Raw genomic sequence first — 16,330 nt, 5'->3', positions numbered from 1 at the left:
AATCACTCCTTCAAATCCTTCACATCTAATGTCTGCAACATCTCCAAATCCAGCGGAACCCGCTCCCCCAGCCACGTCGCGCGCTGCGAATGATTTCTCGCCTCCTCCCCTTTATTCACCGTATTCGGATGCACCAACGCACTCAGCGGACCACGATTAATCACAAGCCAGGGAACAAACGCGCCAAACTCGGTGGGAGTCAACAGGTTCACTTCGAACATGGCGATGGGGTGCGGGCCAACGGGGCGGTCCCAGAAGCGGTAGATACGCAGCTCGGGGACTTTTTCTCTTTTCGTTAGTATGATAGCTTTTTCTTTCTTTCTTTTATGGGACAGAGGGGGGAAAGTACACTCCCGACGAATACGCTCGTGCAGCTCACGCGCAAAAGTCGTTTGTGTGGCGTTGTTGGGCATGTAGTAAATATGCACGTCGAACCCGCCGCGGAGCCCGTTGTCGAGCGGCGCGGGGAATTCTGTGTACGCGGAGGATTTGCGGTCGGTTTTGGGGTTGAGCAGGGATTTTCCGTCAGTGTCTCGTTCTCTATGAATGAAAACTATTAGTATATGCCATACTTTTTTATGTTGTGTAGGTTTTAGTACTCAGTCAGCGGCTGGAGATTCTCGTACCCCGCGAGGGGAGAGGGGAACTTGTAGTTGACTGCGTCTGCCATGATGAGAGAGAATGTGATGTCGGAGGAAAAAGAATAAGCTTAATTATCTTATCAATCAGGCACGTGTGAGCTTAAGTACTTATTTCTTTATTGAGGGGCAACGCAGGTACTGTTCCGCGATTATTAATAATACATGATGACAACACCCGGCGGCTCAATTGCTAATCTTGACTAAGACAAGCTTATACTAAATTTTTCGATCTGCTGATGTCATTTTGTTCCATAAATGTCCGCCTTGGTGAAAGCGTCGTCGTTTTAGTTATACTTGACGTCTTGTTACCAATGTTTTCACCAGCAAGCCCATACCCTCTCCTGGCCACTTTGAAGCTTCCTACTTACTTGCGCTTCGACTACCACGCAGCTACCTTGATGCCTAAAGGATACTGGAGACTATAAGTTCAGGCTCCTAATAGGCTTATGCCTCATCCGGATAGAGGTGAGCAGGTTTAGATCAAAATTAGTCCCAGAGCCGTAGGTTTAAATCCTAGCTATTTAGATTTCAAGCTAGAGAACTTATATTTTTCAACACCTGCGTGTATTCTTACACTCTTAGGTTAATAGCTAGTTGCACATTAGTACCAAATAACCACCGGTAGATATCACCACAGGATATTCAGGTTAGCTAGCCACTAAGAAGCGATTCTCTGCATCATACATATTCTTAATAATCAGCTGCAATGTATTATAGATCAGCATAAGAGCAACATTCTGGGAAGCTTAATCTAGTAGGAGTTTTCAGAAGGCGTGTCCTCTTATTAGCAACCTCACAAGAGGAAACTCGGTCCGAAAAGAGCCATCTGATTCGAACATCAGCCTGAGTAGGGCCCTTCCATTCCACCTACCAAACCAGGATAATAGCTGCCACAGGAGCAAGGCAATTATGAGATGCATGGCCTGTTCTAAAAGCAGATAAGAATTTACCAATACTCATGGAACCATCTCAGAAAAAGCCAAAAAGAAAAATGAAGTATATTTCAACAGATCCAAGTTCGCAGTTGAAATAAGCCTCAGAGCCCATTAATTCTAAATTCTAATTACACATAGAATATGAGGACCTGTGAATTTAATGCTGGAAATGACAGCTACTAAGGACGGTTACGGCCGCATTTTCCACCTGCAACGCTTAACTAGCAGCGAACTAAAACCTTAACAACCTAGTGCATGCTTTCAAATACATTGTTCTGTGTCTGTCAAGCATTACTTGGTCACTTTTCTGAGGTACTAAGGTAATCCCCTGTTGTACGGAGTGAGGTCGAAAGAGCATCGCGCGGTGGACCCTGCAAAAAAAGGCTCTCGGCCTTCTCCGGCTCTGCAAGCCCTTGAAGATGCGACAGACACAGGCGACTTCCAAAAGCTGGCTGTAAGGCAAGATATGGTAAATGGCAAAGATGTGCTCCTGCCCGTATCACACCCCCTATTCTATCGTTGCACCAATCATGCCATAGACCAGGCGTAAATACTCGCAATCAATTCCAGCTGTTGATCACTCTCCCCACTGGTGGCTAGCATGAGCCAGTAAACTCGATTTGATCTGGCGGAGGCTCTAATCGTGGATTTGCCGGCCAATGGGGCTAAAAGAAATATCTCATACAAACTACAGTACATATAGAACAGCGGCGCCTGTGTTTATAAACCAGGAATATAAACAAAGAGTTCAAAATTGACCAGCCCTATTCTAGTAGTATACTTCGAGATCACGCTGTGCGTAAATAGTTTCCAATCATGGAATGACCTAAATAGCTTTGGGAAAGTAGCCAGTAGTCTAACTCGTTATGTACTATGCATGTCTCACTTTAGGCTCATTTTCTTGGCGTCGATCAACCTGGAACAAATACTACGTACCTAGTCCTACTACCACGGAAATTGAACACCAACAGTCCGTAGTTTGTTTGTGTTGGATAGCTTACTACTTAACCAAAGGTCCTGTCCCTCCAAAGGGAGGGGCCTTCTTGGGTCCATCAAGAATATCAAATTAATACAAATTACAACCTGTTATCAAAAATGCGTACCTATCTTCTCCCCCTTTTCAGCCTTGCGGCGTCCGCTCTCGCTCAAAACTACGGCACATACGTCAAAACCGACAACGAAGACTGGTATCTCGCGCTCTACCCAGACGACTCTAATTCGGAGTTTATAAACTACGTCTTCTGTGTTTACAACTCCAGCGTGGATCCAATCGTAGTGTCTATCACCGACAAAAAAGAACTTTATTTCCCAGACTTTCTGTTTTATTTTGATAGCACAGACGGATCGGATACAACCCTCGGAGGGTTTTCGGCAAGACAATTCCAACACAAAAGTTCCGACAAAGAAGAAGAAGAAGCAGCAGCCATCGAAAAAAGACACGAGCTGAAGGGTGATGATAATTCAACGTCCGGGTTTTCATGGACGGCAAACGGGACGTTAAAGTTTGACTATGATGGGTTTTATGGATGGGTCAAGTGTGATAACTTCACTGTTCCTCATGAAGGTATAGCGTTTGGTGCAAATAACCTTTATTGGGCTATGGAGCCTATCAAGGATATGCCATCATACTGCGAAGAAGTTACTCTCAGCGAGTATTCGGGGTAACTAGGTTTTTTTTCCCTTCTTCCTAAGCAAGATATCATTCCATGTCAACTGGTGTGTAACTTGCTGGAATTTGTGTTTCTTGAATTTTAGGGCTTAGAGATAAGTATGTATGTACATGAAGATATGCCTAGGGCTTTCCGATGTAGAATTTATGGATTTCGGTATAGAACAGCCACAGGTTCTAGTAGAAAAGATTTGTATTTAGGTATGAATTCCACAATTGATGGGCAATTAATGTTCATTTATTCTCCAGAAAGGAATACAACCCGAGCCATTGTCCATGTCCATGTCCAGTTCTACACAATAAAGAAGTTTATATATTCCGTTCAACACACTCTAAAAACCCATACACACAGTCCGTCCCATCCATAATATGAAACATACAAGAGGTCGCTCTCAGATGTAATGCCAGGGCGAGTTGTGTTTCAAACCCTCCTTAGTGTTTTGCGGAGACCTTATCGCCAGTCAGCTTTTCTACAGCATAAGGCCTTGGCCCTGTCCGCGATGCGTTAGTGTAATCAACTTCATGAAATTAAACAAAAAGAAAAGTTAAAGACTTATAAGTCACCTAGAGTCACCATACATATAGTCTACCATACTCCTAAGCCGATAAAGGGAGTAACTCCGCGGTATAGACCTTTAATATCATTAGTTTATATTAATATTATAGCTTAACTATTTTATTTAGTAATAAAACCTTTTTTAGTATATTTAGATATTTAATATTTTTTTTGAAATATATGATATAATGTAGTAATATATGAAAAAAAAAACTACCGCAACTGACTCAACTTGGTCGAGCTCCGCACCAGCTCAATACAAAACTCGCCCATGTCCCCTTTACCCCCAGATTCCATGATCTCCTTGGCTATCGCCTCCTCGACAATCTCCCTGTATCGGTGCCGGTACTCCTCCTTGACCAGCTCCAGATGTCGTGGCTCCCAGTGCAGTCGCACCAGTCGCGAGATGAGCAGCTCTGAGCGCTCTTTGCCAGGGCGCGACTCGTGGATGGCCTGGTGAAGGAGCAGGGCGTCGCGCATGGGCCGGTTGATGGCACCGTTGAGCACGTGTACGAGGGTTTCGCCCTGGTATATTGTTAGATGACATGACCAGATAAAAAAGTGAAAGCTTAAAAGTAAAAAGTGAATACGTACCACCAAATTGGGCGACTTTTTGATAACCTCTTTGGCAAAATTGCGCTTAAACTGCCCGTCATACACGCGCATAATCTCGCGCAAGTGGCTGTCGCTGCGCAGCAAGATGATATTGATCATCGCCGTCTCGCCACCTTCTCGCGACACCAGCGCGCGATGCAGGTCCGACAGGTCTCGCTGCACCAAATGCAAATCAGTCTGCTGCGATTCGGGTTGACGGCGTTCCGACAGCGAGAGCAAGATAGCCGTGCGGAATTTGTCGGCCTTGAGTTCGGATTTCATGCACTTTTCCAAATCGTCCGAGTACCGCGCGTCGCGGAAACAGTTTTTGATCTCGCGAATGTCCGAGTTGCTGCGGCCGATGAGCGACTCGATCAGCAGCTCACGTCGCGACGTGCCTGCTTGGTAGTAGCAGTTGGCCCAGTATGCCTCGGACTCCCAGCGGCCCAGCGCCGTCGCGTAGCACACTTTTCCAAAGGAGGTGCTGCCGAGTCGCATCTTGATATGCTTGGCAATGTTGATGCCCTTGCCTTGCACCTTGGCGTGGCTCTTGTATTCCTGTCGCAGCGCGAGGATTTCGTCACTTGTCAGACTCGGCAGGATCTCGAGCAAGGGTCGCGTGTCTAGGGTGTTGCGATGCGAGAGCGACTCTTTCAACGCTATAGCATCCGGCACGGGGTCGTAGAACATGACCTTTTTGCGACTGGACGGGGCGATCAGGATGACTTCCTCGTTGCCACCGCGGCTGGAGTGTCTGGTATGTTTCTTGCGCTCCTTTTCGATAAGCTCCTTTTCTCTGCCTTTTTCCCTCTTATCGCGCTCGTCCCGGGACTTGGTGTGTTTGTGTTTGACGCTACGGCGGCGGTCTGAGCCTGAGCCTCCGCCCAGACCCTCAAGATCGGAAATATCGTCGTCGTGAGCCAGGCCTACCGGGTTCACCATGGGAGAGGGCATGGGCGAAATAGACTGGTAGGTTCCCTTGTAAGCTTCTAGCAGCGGACTCGCCGGGGGACGGCCACTGGCAGCGCTCATGCCTCCTCCTACAGAAAGATTGCTGGACACAGACAGGCTGTGAGGACGGCCCTGGCGACTGACGCTCTCGGCACGAGACCGTCCTGGGGCGATCTCCAAGAACTGGGGCTCGGCACTGGCGAGATACGGCTGCTGTTTCCCAAACTGGGATTCGGTGCTTTGCGTGTACGCGGGCCGTTCATTTTTGGTGGCGTACTTGATAGTGTGATCCGGGTTTGCGTACTGGAACTGCGTCGGGTTTGCATACGACGTTGTCGAGGTATAGGCCGGCGCTTGCGAGTATGGGCTCGGTGCATGCGGCACAGCGGCCGGATACCCCCCAGGAAATGCGCCTGGAATTGCCTGCGTGCTCCCCGGATGGGTGCTGGGAGGCAGGTATCCAGGCATCTCGCTTGCGGGAATGGGAGCCCAGTCGGGAGGCAAGACTGGAGGCACTGGGGCATGCGGAGCAGCATGTCTTGGATCCGAGTAGTGGTTGGCCACTCCTGGCTGCGGATACGAATACTGGTCTGGTTTGGCATAGCTCGGATGAGCTCCTGGTCTGCTACGGTCGTCATCGAGACGATAAGTCGAGCTCGGTCGCTGAGACGACTTCGACACCGACTCGCGAGACGACCGGGGGTCCTGCGACGAGTGCTGGCGACGATGAGAACTAGTAGTCGAGTCGCCATACGCGAGCGCACTCAGATCAGAGTCGCTCTCAGTCTCGTCCGAGGCGCTGCCATAGCGACCACGGCTGGCGCCAGCGGATCCACGATACTTTTTCTCTTCTTCATCCTTGTATTTGGTTGACCGACTGGCCGACTTTTCATAATACCGTTTTTTCCGATCTTCATCATCGTCGTCATCATCATCCTCTGAGTCAGAATGGTAATAGCGATCTTTGGCGCGCTCCTTGGCGCGATACTTGTCCTCGTCCGACGAGTCATCGGCGACATCGTATTTCTTGCCGTGTTTCGTCGCGCTGGACGATTCTTTATAGTCGGAACGACCGCTGGTGCGGCTTCCAGACGAGTACTTTGCCTCGCGACGCCTTTCGCGCCTCTTCTCCTCGGCCGACTCGTCGTCATCATCGTCATCGACGTAGTATTTCTTCTTGGACTCGACTGCGGGCGAGGGCGCGCGGATATCGCGCGATCTGGAGCGCTCTCGCCGTCCACTGGGCGACTTGGAGCGGCCTCGCGAGCGCGGGTCAGCGACGAGCAGAGACGACATGAGGTGAGGATTGAGGATTGAGGTTTGTGCGACGAGACAAGTGCGGGGTTGTTGGCGATGAGTATGAGTAAACAAACACCCGGCCAGCTAGGTCGCTCAGCTCAGTACAGCACCACCACCAACAACAGTAATAGTTGTTTGAACAGCGAGTACACAAAACGGGGCAAAGAAGTGAAAAAGTGAAGAAGGTGGCAGGAAGCAAACGAGGCTGATGATACCAAGCAGCCTTCTCCGCCGCGGTGCAGTAGTCGCGTTGCTAGCAGCTGAAGACGCCCGCCCTAGCCTGCAAGGGAAACCCATTCTCTCGTATTGCGCGGCAGACTGGTTGTAATACGAGAGAGCAATATTATTAAATAATAATATTTTCAGAATATTTAGTATATTGCCTGGCTGCCGAGGCACCGACATTTGTATGTGATTGGCCGCACTTCTATACCACTATCAACAACCAGGACCGAATAATAATATCATTACTGATTAGTCTTGAGAGGTTAAGGTTAATTTCCACTCTAAGTTCCACGGTGTCTGATTGGAATGTTGATTTCGTCGCGTTTTCAGGGAAAGTATACTGCTTACGTCATTCCCCGAATCGGCCTTTTCTTTTACTCCCCTCTTTCTCTCCAACTACATCTCTCATCTACAACACTCCTCTGCAGTACCTTCTACACACGGACTATCTACAATGTAGATCAACTACACAAGCATGTCCTCTCAAATCATGCAAACCCAAACCCAAACCCAATTCCAAAGCCCGCACTCTCGCTGGCTCGCTCTCACCCACCGCACCCCCTCATCGCACTCGTCTTTTCTCTACGGCGTCAAATCCACCAAGATCTACTGTCGCCCAACCTGCTCTGCGCGCCTCGCCCGTCGCGCCAACATCGTCTTCTACGACTCTGCCGACCAAGCCCGCCGCGACGGGTTCCGCGCGTGTAAACGCTGCAAACCGGACAACCCGGCGTTTGTGGGCGAGAGCGAGGAGGTTGTCTCAAGGGTGCTTGCGCTGTTGCGCGTGAATGCCAAGGGCAACAACTATAATAATGGTCAACTCGCGATGAAGCGGAGTTTGAAGCAGCTTGCCCAAGAAGTCGGGGTTACGCCGAGTTATCTTTGTCGTGTGTTTAAGAAGACCATGGGGGTTACGATTGGGGTGTATATAACGGAGTTTGAGAAGAAGAGCGCAGTGCAGCTTCCAACTAGTAATATAGACGCAACGAGCATTCCGACGATCGAGATTGAGGAAGACACAGGAAACATAGACTGTGGCTTCAATCTGGACGAATGGTTCTTCACGGAAGAATTTTTACATGACAGTGTTTACAATAACATTGAGCAATTGGTTTAGTATCAATTAATATGTATAGCCTGATAACTTTTATTCCTCAATGCAACCTATGTATAGACATGAATCACCATTTTGCCAAATTCCACCCCTTCACTCTAACCCTAACCCATACAAAACACAGAAACGCACCCACATAACTCAGACCAGCAAACAGCGCAATTCCCCAATACCTCTCCCTCCCGGTCGCCTCCACTGCATCGAGTAAACTCCCAGCAATAGGGATACTCGCCAACACTCCAAAAGCCACAACAGTATAGCAGCTCGCGTAATACCGGCCATAGTCGTGCGTTTCGCATAACTGACCTAGACATATTGGCGTCAGGCTCACATTCGAACCGCTGAAGAAACCAAACACCAAAATAAAGACAATCAGAAGCGCATCATTTTGTAGGGTTGGTACGAGGATGTCTGCGAGCCAGAAACACAGTACCGATACCATGCACAGCAGCAGCGAGACAACGAGAGTATTGTACCGGCCAAACCGATCAGCCAAATCCCCCGCCGCATACCGACCAAAACAGGACGCAGCATTGAGAATAGCCAAAAGCTGGTATGCAAAGGCTGCCGATCCGGTCAAAACCTCGTCATGAGACAACCCCTGGCGATCAATATAGTAACTTGGCGTATATGTAATAGGTATAAAATATGCCAAATCCATCAACAAAGCTCCCACACTTGTAACCGCCATGGCCCCGGTTCCATCCATAAAGATTCTAGGATCTGGCAACGTATCTCGCCAGGTGGTCTGCGAGCCTTTGCGCGGTGGTATCCTGCTGCGGCAAAACGCCACGCTGATGGTGCACAGAACGAGCAATACAAATGCCAAAATCCGGATGGACCAGCCCCAGCCTACTTGGGGCAAAAGGCTTTGTATCATCAGCGGGAAAACGACGCCGCCAAACCCGGCTCCGATAAATGCGACGCCGCTGGCGAGGCCGCGACGTTTTAGGAACCAGTGAGCCACGCAGCCCATCGAGGGTGTACAAATGAGGGATGAGCCGATGCCAGTGAGGATGGAGAAGGACAGAAAGATCTGGTAATATTCTATTTTTAGCAGTAGTCAGCAACCAAAAAAGAAATAGGTAGTATAGGAATATCCTACTTGTACAAACACTCAGCGCAAAAACGCCAACAAGTGTGCATATCGTCCCTGCAATGAGCAACGCCCGCGGTCCCATGGCATCAAAAGTCGGCCCAACCTGCACGCCAAAGAGCCAAGTGACAAAGGCATAGATGGAGAAGATCCAGCCAATGTTCGACGGAGACTCGTCTGGTAGGAGAACCTTGGAGACAATGACCTCCAGCACGCCGGCCGTGTTGTAGATTCCTATCGATGCCGCCAGGCCGCACCAGGCACCTAGCACGACCAGCCAGGCATCAAGGCCACCTTCAGGGTAGGTCTCTGTGTAGGTCTCTGTGTCAGACGTGTCTTGGTAGACAGTGGGAAGACGTTGTGATGGTGTTTTGTGGGAAGGAGAATGATATTCCATTTTCTCATCTGGCTGGGAAGCATCCATTACGACAAAAGTTGAATGTTGAGTACAAGCAAGGCAGTAAATTTTGGTTTAAAAAATTGGAAAAGGTACAACCCAAAAAAGCAGAGTATATGTACTTATTATCACACATGAGTGAACTCGTTGTGACCAATCAGGGCCGCGCTGGCTGTGTACTCGAAATAGCCAATCATAGCAGCCACTGTGGAATCTCCACCGCGCGAGTCTATTATGTATTATTAATGGATATTTAATTATATGGAAATGACGGTGACTATGAAGAGACGAAGGCAACATTAAATCTGCTGTATGCACGTGTTACATGTTGTACTGATGTGCTGTGTTACTTCCTAACCCTAACCCTAGCCTATAGCCCTAAGTTCAACCACCGCTACAAGCAAAACTACATGCGTACTACGACCGATCGTTCTTCTCGTAAAACTGCACCCAAGACATCCGTAAATGATACGTCGCGCCCAGATCCGAAATCTCCTGAACCTCCTCCGGCGTCAGAGTCACCCCCAACGCCAGCGCATACTCATCCAGCCTCTCAGTTTTGGTTGTCGTCGTCACCGCCACGATATTCGTCTGCATCATCCATGCCAGCAAAATCGCCGCAGCCGATACATCTCTACCATGAGCCTTGGCCATTTTCACTAGCGGTTCGTGCAATGGGCCCTGTGGACAGCGAACGGCCGGAGTTAGACCTTTGTAGGACGCTACTTGGATGCCGTTTTGTTGCATCCACGGCACAAACCCATTGGCGCGCTGTAAGTATGGATGGTACTCGAGCTGGTTTATCACGGGCGGCTCCACAGCTGTCTTGAGCGTGGCTTCGATGTGCGGACGGAGGTAATTGCTCACACCGATGGAGCGCGCTTTGCCGGATTTTTTGATCTGCTCCATTTCCTTCCAGGCCTGTTGCAGATCGGCGTCTGATTTGGCAAAGTGTGGGCTGTGAATGAGGTATCTGAAAATCGTGCAATCGTTAATTAAAAAAAAAGTTGGAACATGGGAAAAACTGTACACACAGGTCGAAATAATCTAGCTGCATTTTCTTCAGTCCCTGCTCAACCGCACCACGAATATCATGGATATTATTCGATACTTTATTGGTCACAAACAGCTTCTCGCGAGGCACGCCGGCCTCCTTGATTGCAATGCCCACTTCTTCATCGGTGCCGTACATTTCGGCACAGTCTAGATGATAAAAGCCCTTTTGGATGGCGGCTTTGGTAGTTTGCACGAGATGGTTGTCGAGGCTGGCGCTGCCAGCTTTGAACCATGTTGTGCCGGTGCCAAAGGCGAGCTACATATATCAATTGATGTCAACATTGGATGCATATGTATACTGAAGATAACAAGAGGGGTTCTATACCAGTGGAATTGTCTTGCCATCACGCAGTGTCAGCGATGGAATGCTCATGGTGATTGTCTGGAGTGCACTGGTGGGATACGAGTTGCTTCGAATATTTATTCTTGGAAGCATGGATATTTGTGGTAGTCTTTAATGCTTTTTAAGGATTATTTATCGAGTCAAATTGCCGACCCCGCACCCACCTCGAGCCGCCGCCGCTTAACGTGTTACCACTCAAAGCTAGCTAGGATACTCATAATCTCATATGAATGGCACTTTTGAGATGATAATGCCTTGTACAGAGTAACACACGTCTTTCTTAATTTTTCCTGTCTAATATCTTGAACATAGGTGTATGAGTCTTTAAATATGTTGAAAACCAATTCAATAAAGCCTTTATTTTAATTATGGATGATGGCAATGAAGTTGTTGTAAAAATTCCTAATCTAAATGCTACATATGTAGTCCTATGCTTTTATATATTGGCTTCTGAAGCGGTAATACGTTATTTCATTCCAGCGTTACCGATGACAAAATTAGACTTCCCAATGGAGAAGAAAATTTCCGTTGCTTCTCGGATGACCTGCCGCGTAGTCTGTCTTGAATAGAGCACATGTAAGATTTTATAGAGTTTCCACAATTATGTTACTACCCTTTTCTTTTTCCTTTCTTTTTAATATGATAGACAACGGTGTTGTTGGTTTTGTTCATGCGCTGATTGGCCGAACATCAGAGTTACCTGTTTAGGACTAGCTCTATGGGCCTGGAACTATTCTGGCGTGATATTGTACACGATGCTAATTAGTCTGTTATGTATGCTAAGTTGGTTACTATTTATGAAATATAAATTAGCTGAATATGATAGTTTCCCACTAGTCATTAAAGGAAACCCAGTTGCTGTCCTTTACGTCAACAGTGGATAACCAACAGCTTCAGCTCAAGACAGTCTGGGTATAAATAATGCTTGAAGCCGACGCCAAGTAACTCGTGAAATTTCAAATATCCCTTTCCTACCTACGGACACATACCTGGGTACACCCAAATTTTCAACCATGGTACAAATATCATGTGTCTCCCTGGCAAAAGGCGCGTCTGCATGGATCGCCCTTGGCCTCGTCGCCACAACATCAGCAACATCTAGTTCAGGCTACAACTGTAGCCCTGGACAGCTCTGTTGGCCGTCCAACAAAGAATGGGAGAGCCTCAACAGCAGTCTATCTGGAAACCTATACCGCACAGTTCCCTTTGCAGCAAGCTGCTATTACAGCTCTCCGCATTATGACCCTTCATCCTGTGCCGTCGTTGCCGAAAGCTACACAGAAAACCAACCGCGAACAACTGTATACGGCGCAGCATCAGGACTGAACTGGGAATCATGTCTGTCCAACACCTGTGCCCTCAATTCTTCGAACCCGTCTCAGGTCCTTTCCAATGAGTGTTACCTTGGCCGACTGGCGCCATTGTATGTCGATGCTCATGAAGCCAGTCACGTCGCCACCGCCGTGAAATTCGCCCAGGCGCATAATCTCCGAGTCAGCATTAAGAACACAGGACACGACTACTTTGGGCGCTCTACTAGCCCCAATACCCTTGCAATTTGGACCCACCACATGAAAACTATGAAGTACCACGAAGACTTCACTGCATCCAATTGCCCTTCCTCGAACGGGAAAAACATCGGAGAGATTGGAGCCGGTGCTCAGGCGGCGGACATATATACCTATTTCCAAAAGTTCAACATGGATGTGACTGGTGGCAATGAAGGATCGGTTGGCCTGGCTGGCGGTTTTGGTCAAGGAGGCGGCCACGGTGTCTTTGGTCCTTCATATGGTCTGATGGCCGATAATGCGGTCGAGTTTGATGTCGTGACTGCAGACGGCAAATTCCGAACAATCAATCAATGCAACGACCCCGAACTCTTCTGGGCTATGCGAGGTGGTGGCGGAGGTGCTTTTGCTGTTTTAATAAACTACCGCTTCCAACTCCATACGGCGGTAAAGATCAATGTATACTCATTCCTGGCCGAATTCAAGACACAGGGCAACGAATCTACCAACTGGCCTGTGTTGGAACAGATTCTCACAAAGCACGCAACTTACCAACCCGTTTGGTCTCACAATAACGTCTCAGGGCATGCTTACTACTGGCCAAACGAAGTTGCCCTTTACTTTGTTCTACCTTCGAACAACGTGACAGCTTTGGAGGACCTAACCAGTGAATTTGCCTCCTTTGTGACGAGTCACACAGAGATCACTGTCGGCGAGAGCAACTATACCACCTATGACACATATACCGACTACCTACAGCTTACCAATGGAATCGCCAGCAAGCTATCACCGGGCGGGATGTACGAAATTCTTGCAAGTCGACTTGTACCAGAGTCATTATTTGAAACCAACCACTCGGTAACCGACTTGGTGGACGCCGTCGTCCAAGGACTTCGCATCGGCGAAAGCGTGATACCCGGTCCTACAACCCTAGTGCAAATCATCATGACCACGCCTGTGAACCACCAAAATGGCGCCGAGACAAGTGTCAATCCAGCCTGGCGCTCGGCTCTGTGGCATACTATCATGACCAGTGGATGGACTGAAAACCTCCCCGTCGCAAATGAGACAGCGTTGGTCGAATCGTGGTTGGATACTATCGAGCCACTGAAAGATTTGACGCCTGGTGGAGGATGCTATGTGAATGAGGGCCACTACTTGGAACCGGAATGGCAAGAGACCTTTTTTGGAACGAATTATGTAGGATTGCTTGAGGCGAAGAAAAAATATGATCCTACGCATTTCTTCGACTGCTGGAAATGTGTTGGTTGGGAGGGACCATCTGAGTAAGTTTTTTCTTCGTAGTTTATCTGACAATTTCACTTCTTCTGAGCGAATTGCATGCTAACCCTGGACATGGTAGTGACTACTACTGTTACGACACGAATACCTATTAGGTGCCTATTATTGGGTTTGTCAAAATCTAGCAAGTTGTACAAAATTCGATCTGTATATAAGAGATAGAGTTCGCTTCTTCCATATATAATAATTTAAACTTGGGCAAAAAATGGGACCTCTCTAGGAAAACCACTTTAAAGTTTGTCTGTTTACATTTTCCCTTAAAGGTATATCCATATATACATGTAGTATCAATTGTAACTCGAAAGTCAAATTGACGGATATCAGTTGATGTGAGCATTTATAGATACAATAATTTGCTATCTGTTCATTTCTAACAGGTTCAATGGCTTCTTGAAACTTGAGCGTGGTATTTAAATGTTAAATTACGAGATTATCGCAATTGACAGAAAGTTTTTTCTAATATTCTAGATATTTATTATATCTATCTTTATTAATAACTAATTCAATTCTATCTATTGATATCTGGACCCTATAATAGCGGGTTCTATTTACATCTGAAATAGTATCGAGAAATAGTATCGATGCTAAGAGATTAAATCGATACTGTTTCTGTAGAGCAAAGGAAAAGCCAACGCAGCTCTATTCTTCATACGAAGCAGTCTTTAATCCCCGAAGAACTGTACATCCAGGAGGCTTTCCGAGGTAAACGCTTCCTATTACGGGATCATCACCACTACCGGGATAAGGGCAGAAGGCCCAAGTCAAAGACGCATCCGGTTTCAAGAAGCCGTCGGGGGTAAGAGTGAATGTTGGATAATAAGCCGAACCAGAGTCCCTGCGATAAACATCGTTCACGTCATTGAAATACACTCTACCGGTGAGGTTGGCGTTGTAAACATAGGCCGCACGCAGCGCTCCATCTAATGTGGAGTTCGTGGTGAGATGGCCGGATCCGGCCTCAATCTGGAAGGGATTGAAGAAGGCATTTTGACTGTATTTGGGTTCAAAGTCCCCCTCCTCATTGACCTCCGGCGCAGGATTCCCATCGAGCAAGATTAGGTTGTTGAGGCGGGTGTCGTTGGACGACATGGCAACAGTGAAGATGGAGGAGGCATGGCGCGTAGCTGGGACTGGCAAGACTTAGTTATTTAAATAGGCAAAAAAGAAAAGAAAAGAAAAGAAAAGAAAAAAACTTACCAGCAGTGGCACAAGTGGCAGTCAGGGCCAACAGCGATAGAACAGTGCTTTTCATTTTGATTAGATTTCAATGTGTTTTCAACGCTTAATTTGGAGGAATGTGCTCAGCATTATTTATGTAGACGTCCCAATGATAACCCCAAGATCGATCGCCGTTTAAAGTCTATTTATATATAGAGTAACATCGCACAAGATTGTATCTGCCACTCTTAGTGGCTGTATTTACGCACAAAATTTAGCCTTAATCACCTCATAATACAAGGCTGAACCTCATAGCTCTCTTCAATGTTGTGGACGCGATCATTGGAGGAGAGAAAAATAGCCCTGTCGATCGTCGATCCTTTATGCTAACTCGGGTGCTATTTTTTGCCTCCGACCAGCAATAATATGACAGACATTTTCCATTAGGTCAAAAATGGTGTGACCCTTTTTTAGTAAGGGTTCTGTTATGAAACCAATAATAGATGCATCTGATAGGATGACTTTCAACGACATTATCGCAGGAAAGGGCCAGGGAGTTGTAATTCTTATAAAACTTGGACAGGAACATAGTTCGGTAGCTGGTATTCAACAAGTGGCTATTGTGAAAGTACGAATGATTATTGCAGCCCGCCAAACTGCTCTCAAGCGTCTGTTTGACATTAGGGTATAATGGTGATCCTAGTTTTGCAGGCAACATGACATGTCTGGGGTCCTTGTTCGGAGATTGTTGCTCTGTAAGTGGATATTGCACCGCTTATTGTTCCGGTTCAAACTGTTATAGTGGTGCTTGTACGTAGGAGATGCATTGATGCTTGAAATCTATTCTGGCTTTTTAAGATATCTATAAGTTCTTTATAATTTACATTAATAGATTATAAATAAAGTGATTACTTTTTATACTTGTAAAATTGTAAAGTGCCAGGCTCGGGAAAGCCAGAACAGATATGCCTGCAGATTCCCCGGGGGTTGAGCTGATAGATCACAAATGAGGTAGATGCGTATAAGCTTGAGACCATATCCCGAGAAGTAGATTTATTCTGAATGTGACGGCTGAGCCTGAGGCTATCCCCAAGGGTAGGAGCGGCCTCGTGGCCGGATGGGAGGCCTCAGGCAGGAAGGGCATCAACCCTAACCCGCGGTGCCAGATCTGGGGATAGCCTCACCCCGGGGCCATAAGGGATCAAGCTGATTACCTAAGCACACAAGATAAAACCTTCCCGCAGGTCCTAGTAGTTAGATTTCTTTCCCATGCTTGTTGTTTTAGAGAATCGTATCCCTAGATAGGAATTAAATATCTTTAGAAAAGGCACGTCATATTATAACAAGCATCGCTATACTTTATTTTTGTTTTTCTTATAACTAGCACAGCCAGCACTCAGCTGCAGTCAGCGCTCTGGTTAGGGATAGACTTTTCTTTATCTTAACCTCTTTATGTTTAGCACGGTCTGTATAGCCACAATAAACA

General features: G+C 47.2%; 7 protein-coding genes across 7 annotated transcripts; 3 read left to right on the top strand and 4 right to left on the bottom strand.

Annotated features, from left to right (window-relative positions):
* Positions 1-2: 2 nt before the first annotated feature.
* On the bottom strand, positions 3-6,642 carry TRUGW13939_11039 (uncharacterized protein; the record flags this gene model as incomplete). The annotated part of the gene is made up of 4 exons (XM_035494149.1): positions 3-540; positions 600-663; positions 4,029-4,326; positions 4,396-6,642. 4 exons carry the CDS (start codon positions 6,640-6,642, stop codon positions 3-5), a joined length of 3,147 nt encoding a protein of 1,048 aa, XP_035350042.1.
* TRUGW13939_11040 (uncharacterized protein) lies at positions 2,672-3,241 on the top strand (the record flags this gene model as incomplete). The annotated part of the gene is made up of 1 exon (XM_035494150.1): positions 2,672-3,241. The coding sequence occupies one exon, from the start codon at positions 2,672-2,674 to the stop codon at positions 3,239-3,241; it is 570 nt and encodes a 189-aa protein (XP_035350043.1).
* A 718-nt stretch (positions 6,643-7,360) lies between the features above and the next one.
* On the top strand, positions 7,361-7,987 carry TRUGW13939_11038 (uncharacterized protein; the record flags this gene model as incomplete). Its single annotated transcript, XM_035494148.1, has 1 exon — positions 7,361-7,987. One exon carries the CDS (start codon positions 7,361-7,363, stop codon positions 7,985-7,987), a length of 627 nt encoding a protein of 208 aa, XP_035350041.1.
* Positions 7,988-8,051: 64 nt separating this feature from the next.
* On the bottom strand, positions 8,052-9,504 carry TRUGW13939_11037 (uncharacterized protein; the record flags this gene model as incomplete). The annotated part of the gene is made up of 2 exons (XM_035494147.1): positions 8,052-9,031; positions 9,090-9,504. The coding sequence occupies 2 exons, from the start codon at positions 9,502-9,504 to the stop codon at positions 8,052-8,054; spliced, it is 1,395 nt and encodes a 464-aa protein (XP_035350040.1).
* A 390-nt stretch (positions 9,505-9,894) lies between these two features.
* Positions 9,895-10,906, bottom strand: TRUGW13939_11036 (uncharacterized protein; the record flags this gene model as incomplete). The annotated part of the gene is made up of 3 exons (XM_035494146.1): positions 9,895-10,450; positions 10,512-10,789; positions 10,859-10,906. 3 exons carry the CDS (start codon positions 10,904-10,906, stop codon positions 9,895-9,897), a joined length of 882 nt encoding a protein of 293 aa, XP_035350039.1.
* Positions 10,907-11,889: 983 nt separating this feature from the next.
* TRUGW13939_11035 (uncharacterized protein) lies at positions 11,890-13,674 on the top strand (the record flags this gene model as incomplete). The annotated part of the gene is made up of 1 exon (XM_035494145.1): positions 11,890-13,674. The coding sequence occupies one exon, from the start codon at positions 11,890-11,892 to the stop codon at positions 13,672-13,674; it is 1,785 nt and encodes a 594-aa protein (XP_035350038.1).
* A 651-nt stretch (positions 13,675-14,325) lies between these two features.
* TRUGW13939_11034 (uncharacterized protein) lies at positions 14,326-14,938 on the bottom strand (the record flags this gene model as incomplete). Its single annotated transcript, XM_035494144.1, has 2 exons — positions 14,326-14,816; positions 14,884-14,938. The coding sequence occupies 2 exons, from the start codon at positions 14,936-14,938 to the stop codon at positions 14,326-14,328; spliced, it is 546 nt and encodes a 181-aa protein (XP_035350037.1).
* Between the last annotated feature and the right edge of the window lie 1,392 nt (positions 14,939-16,330).

This window comes from Talaromyces rugulosus, chromosome VI (assembly GCF_013368755.1).
Source record: "Talaromyces rugulosus chromosome VI, complete sequence".
Classification (NCBI taxonomy): Eukaryota; Fungi; Ascomycota; class Eurotiomycetes; order Eurotiales; family Trichocomaceae; genus Talaromyces; species Talaromyces rugulosus.
Note: the sequence above shows the minus strand (reverse complement) of the source record. Positions and strands in the feature narration are given on the sequence as shown.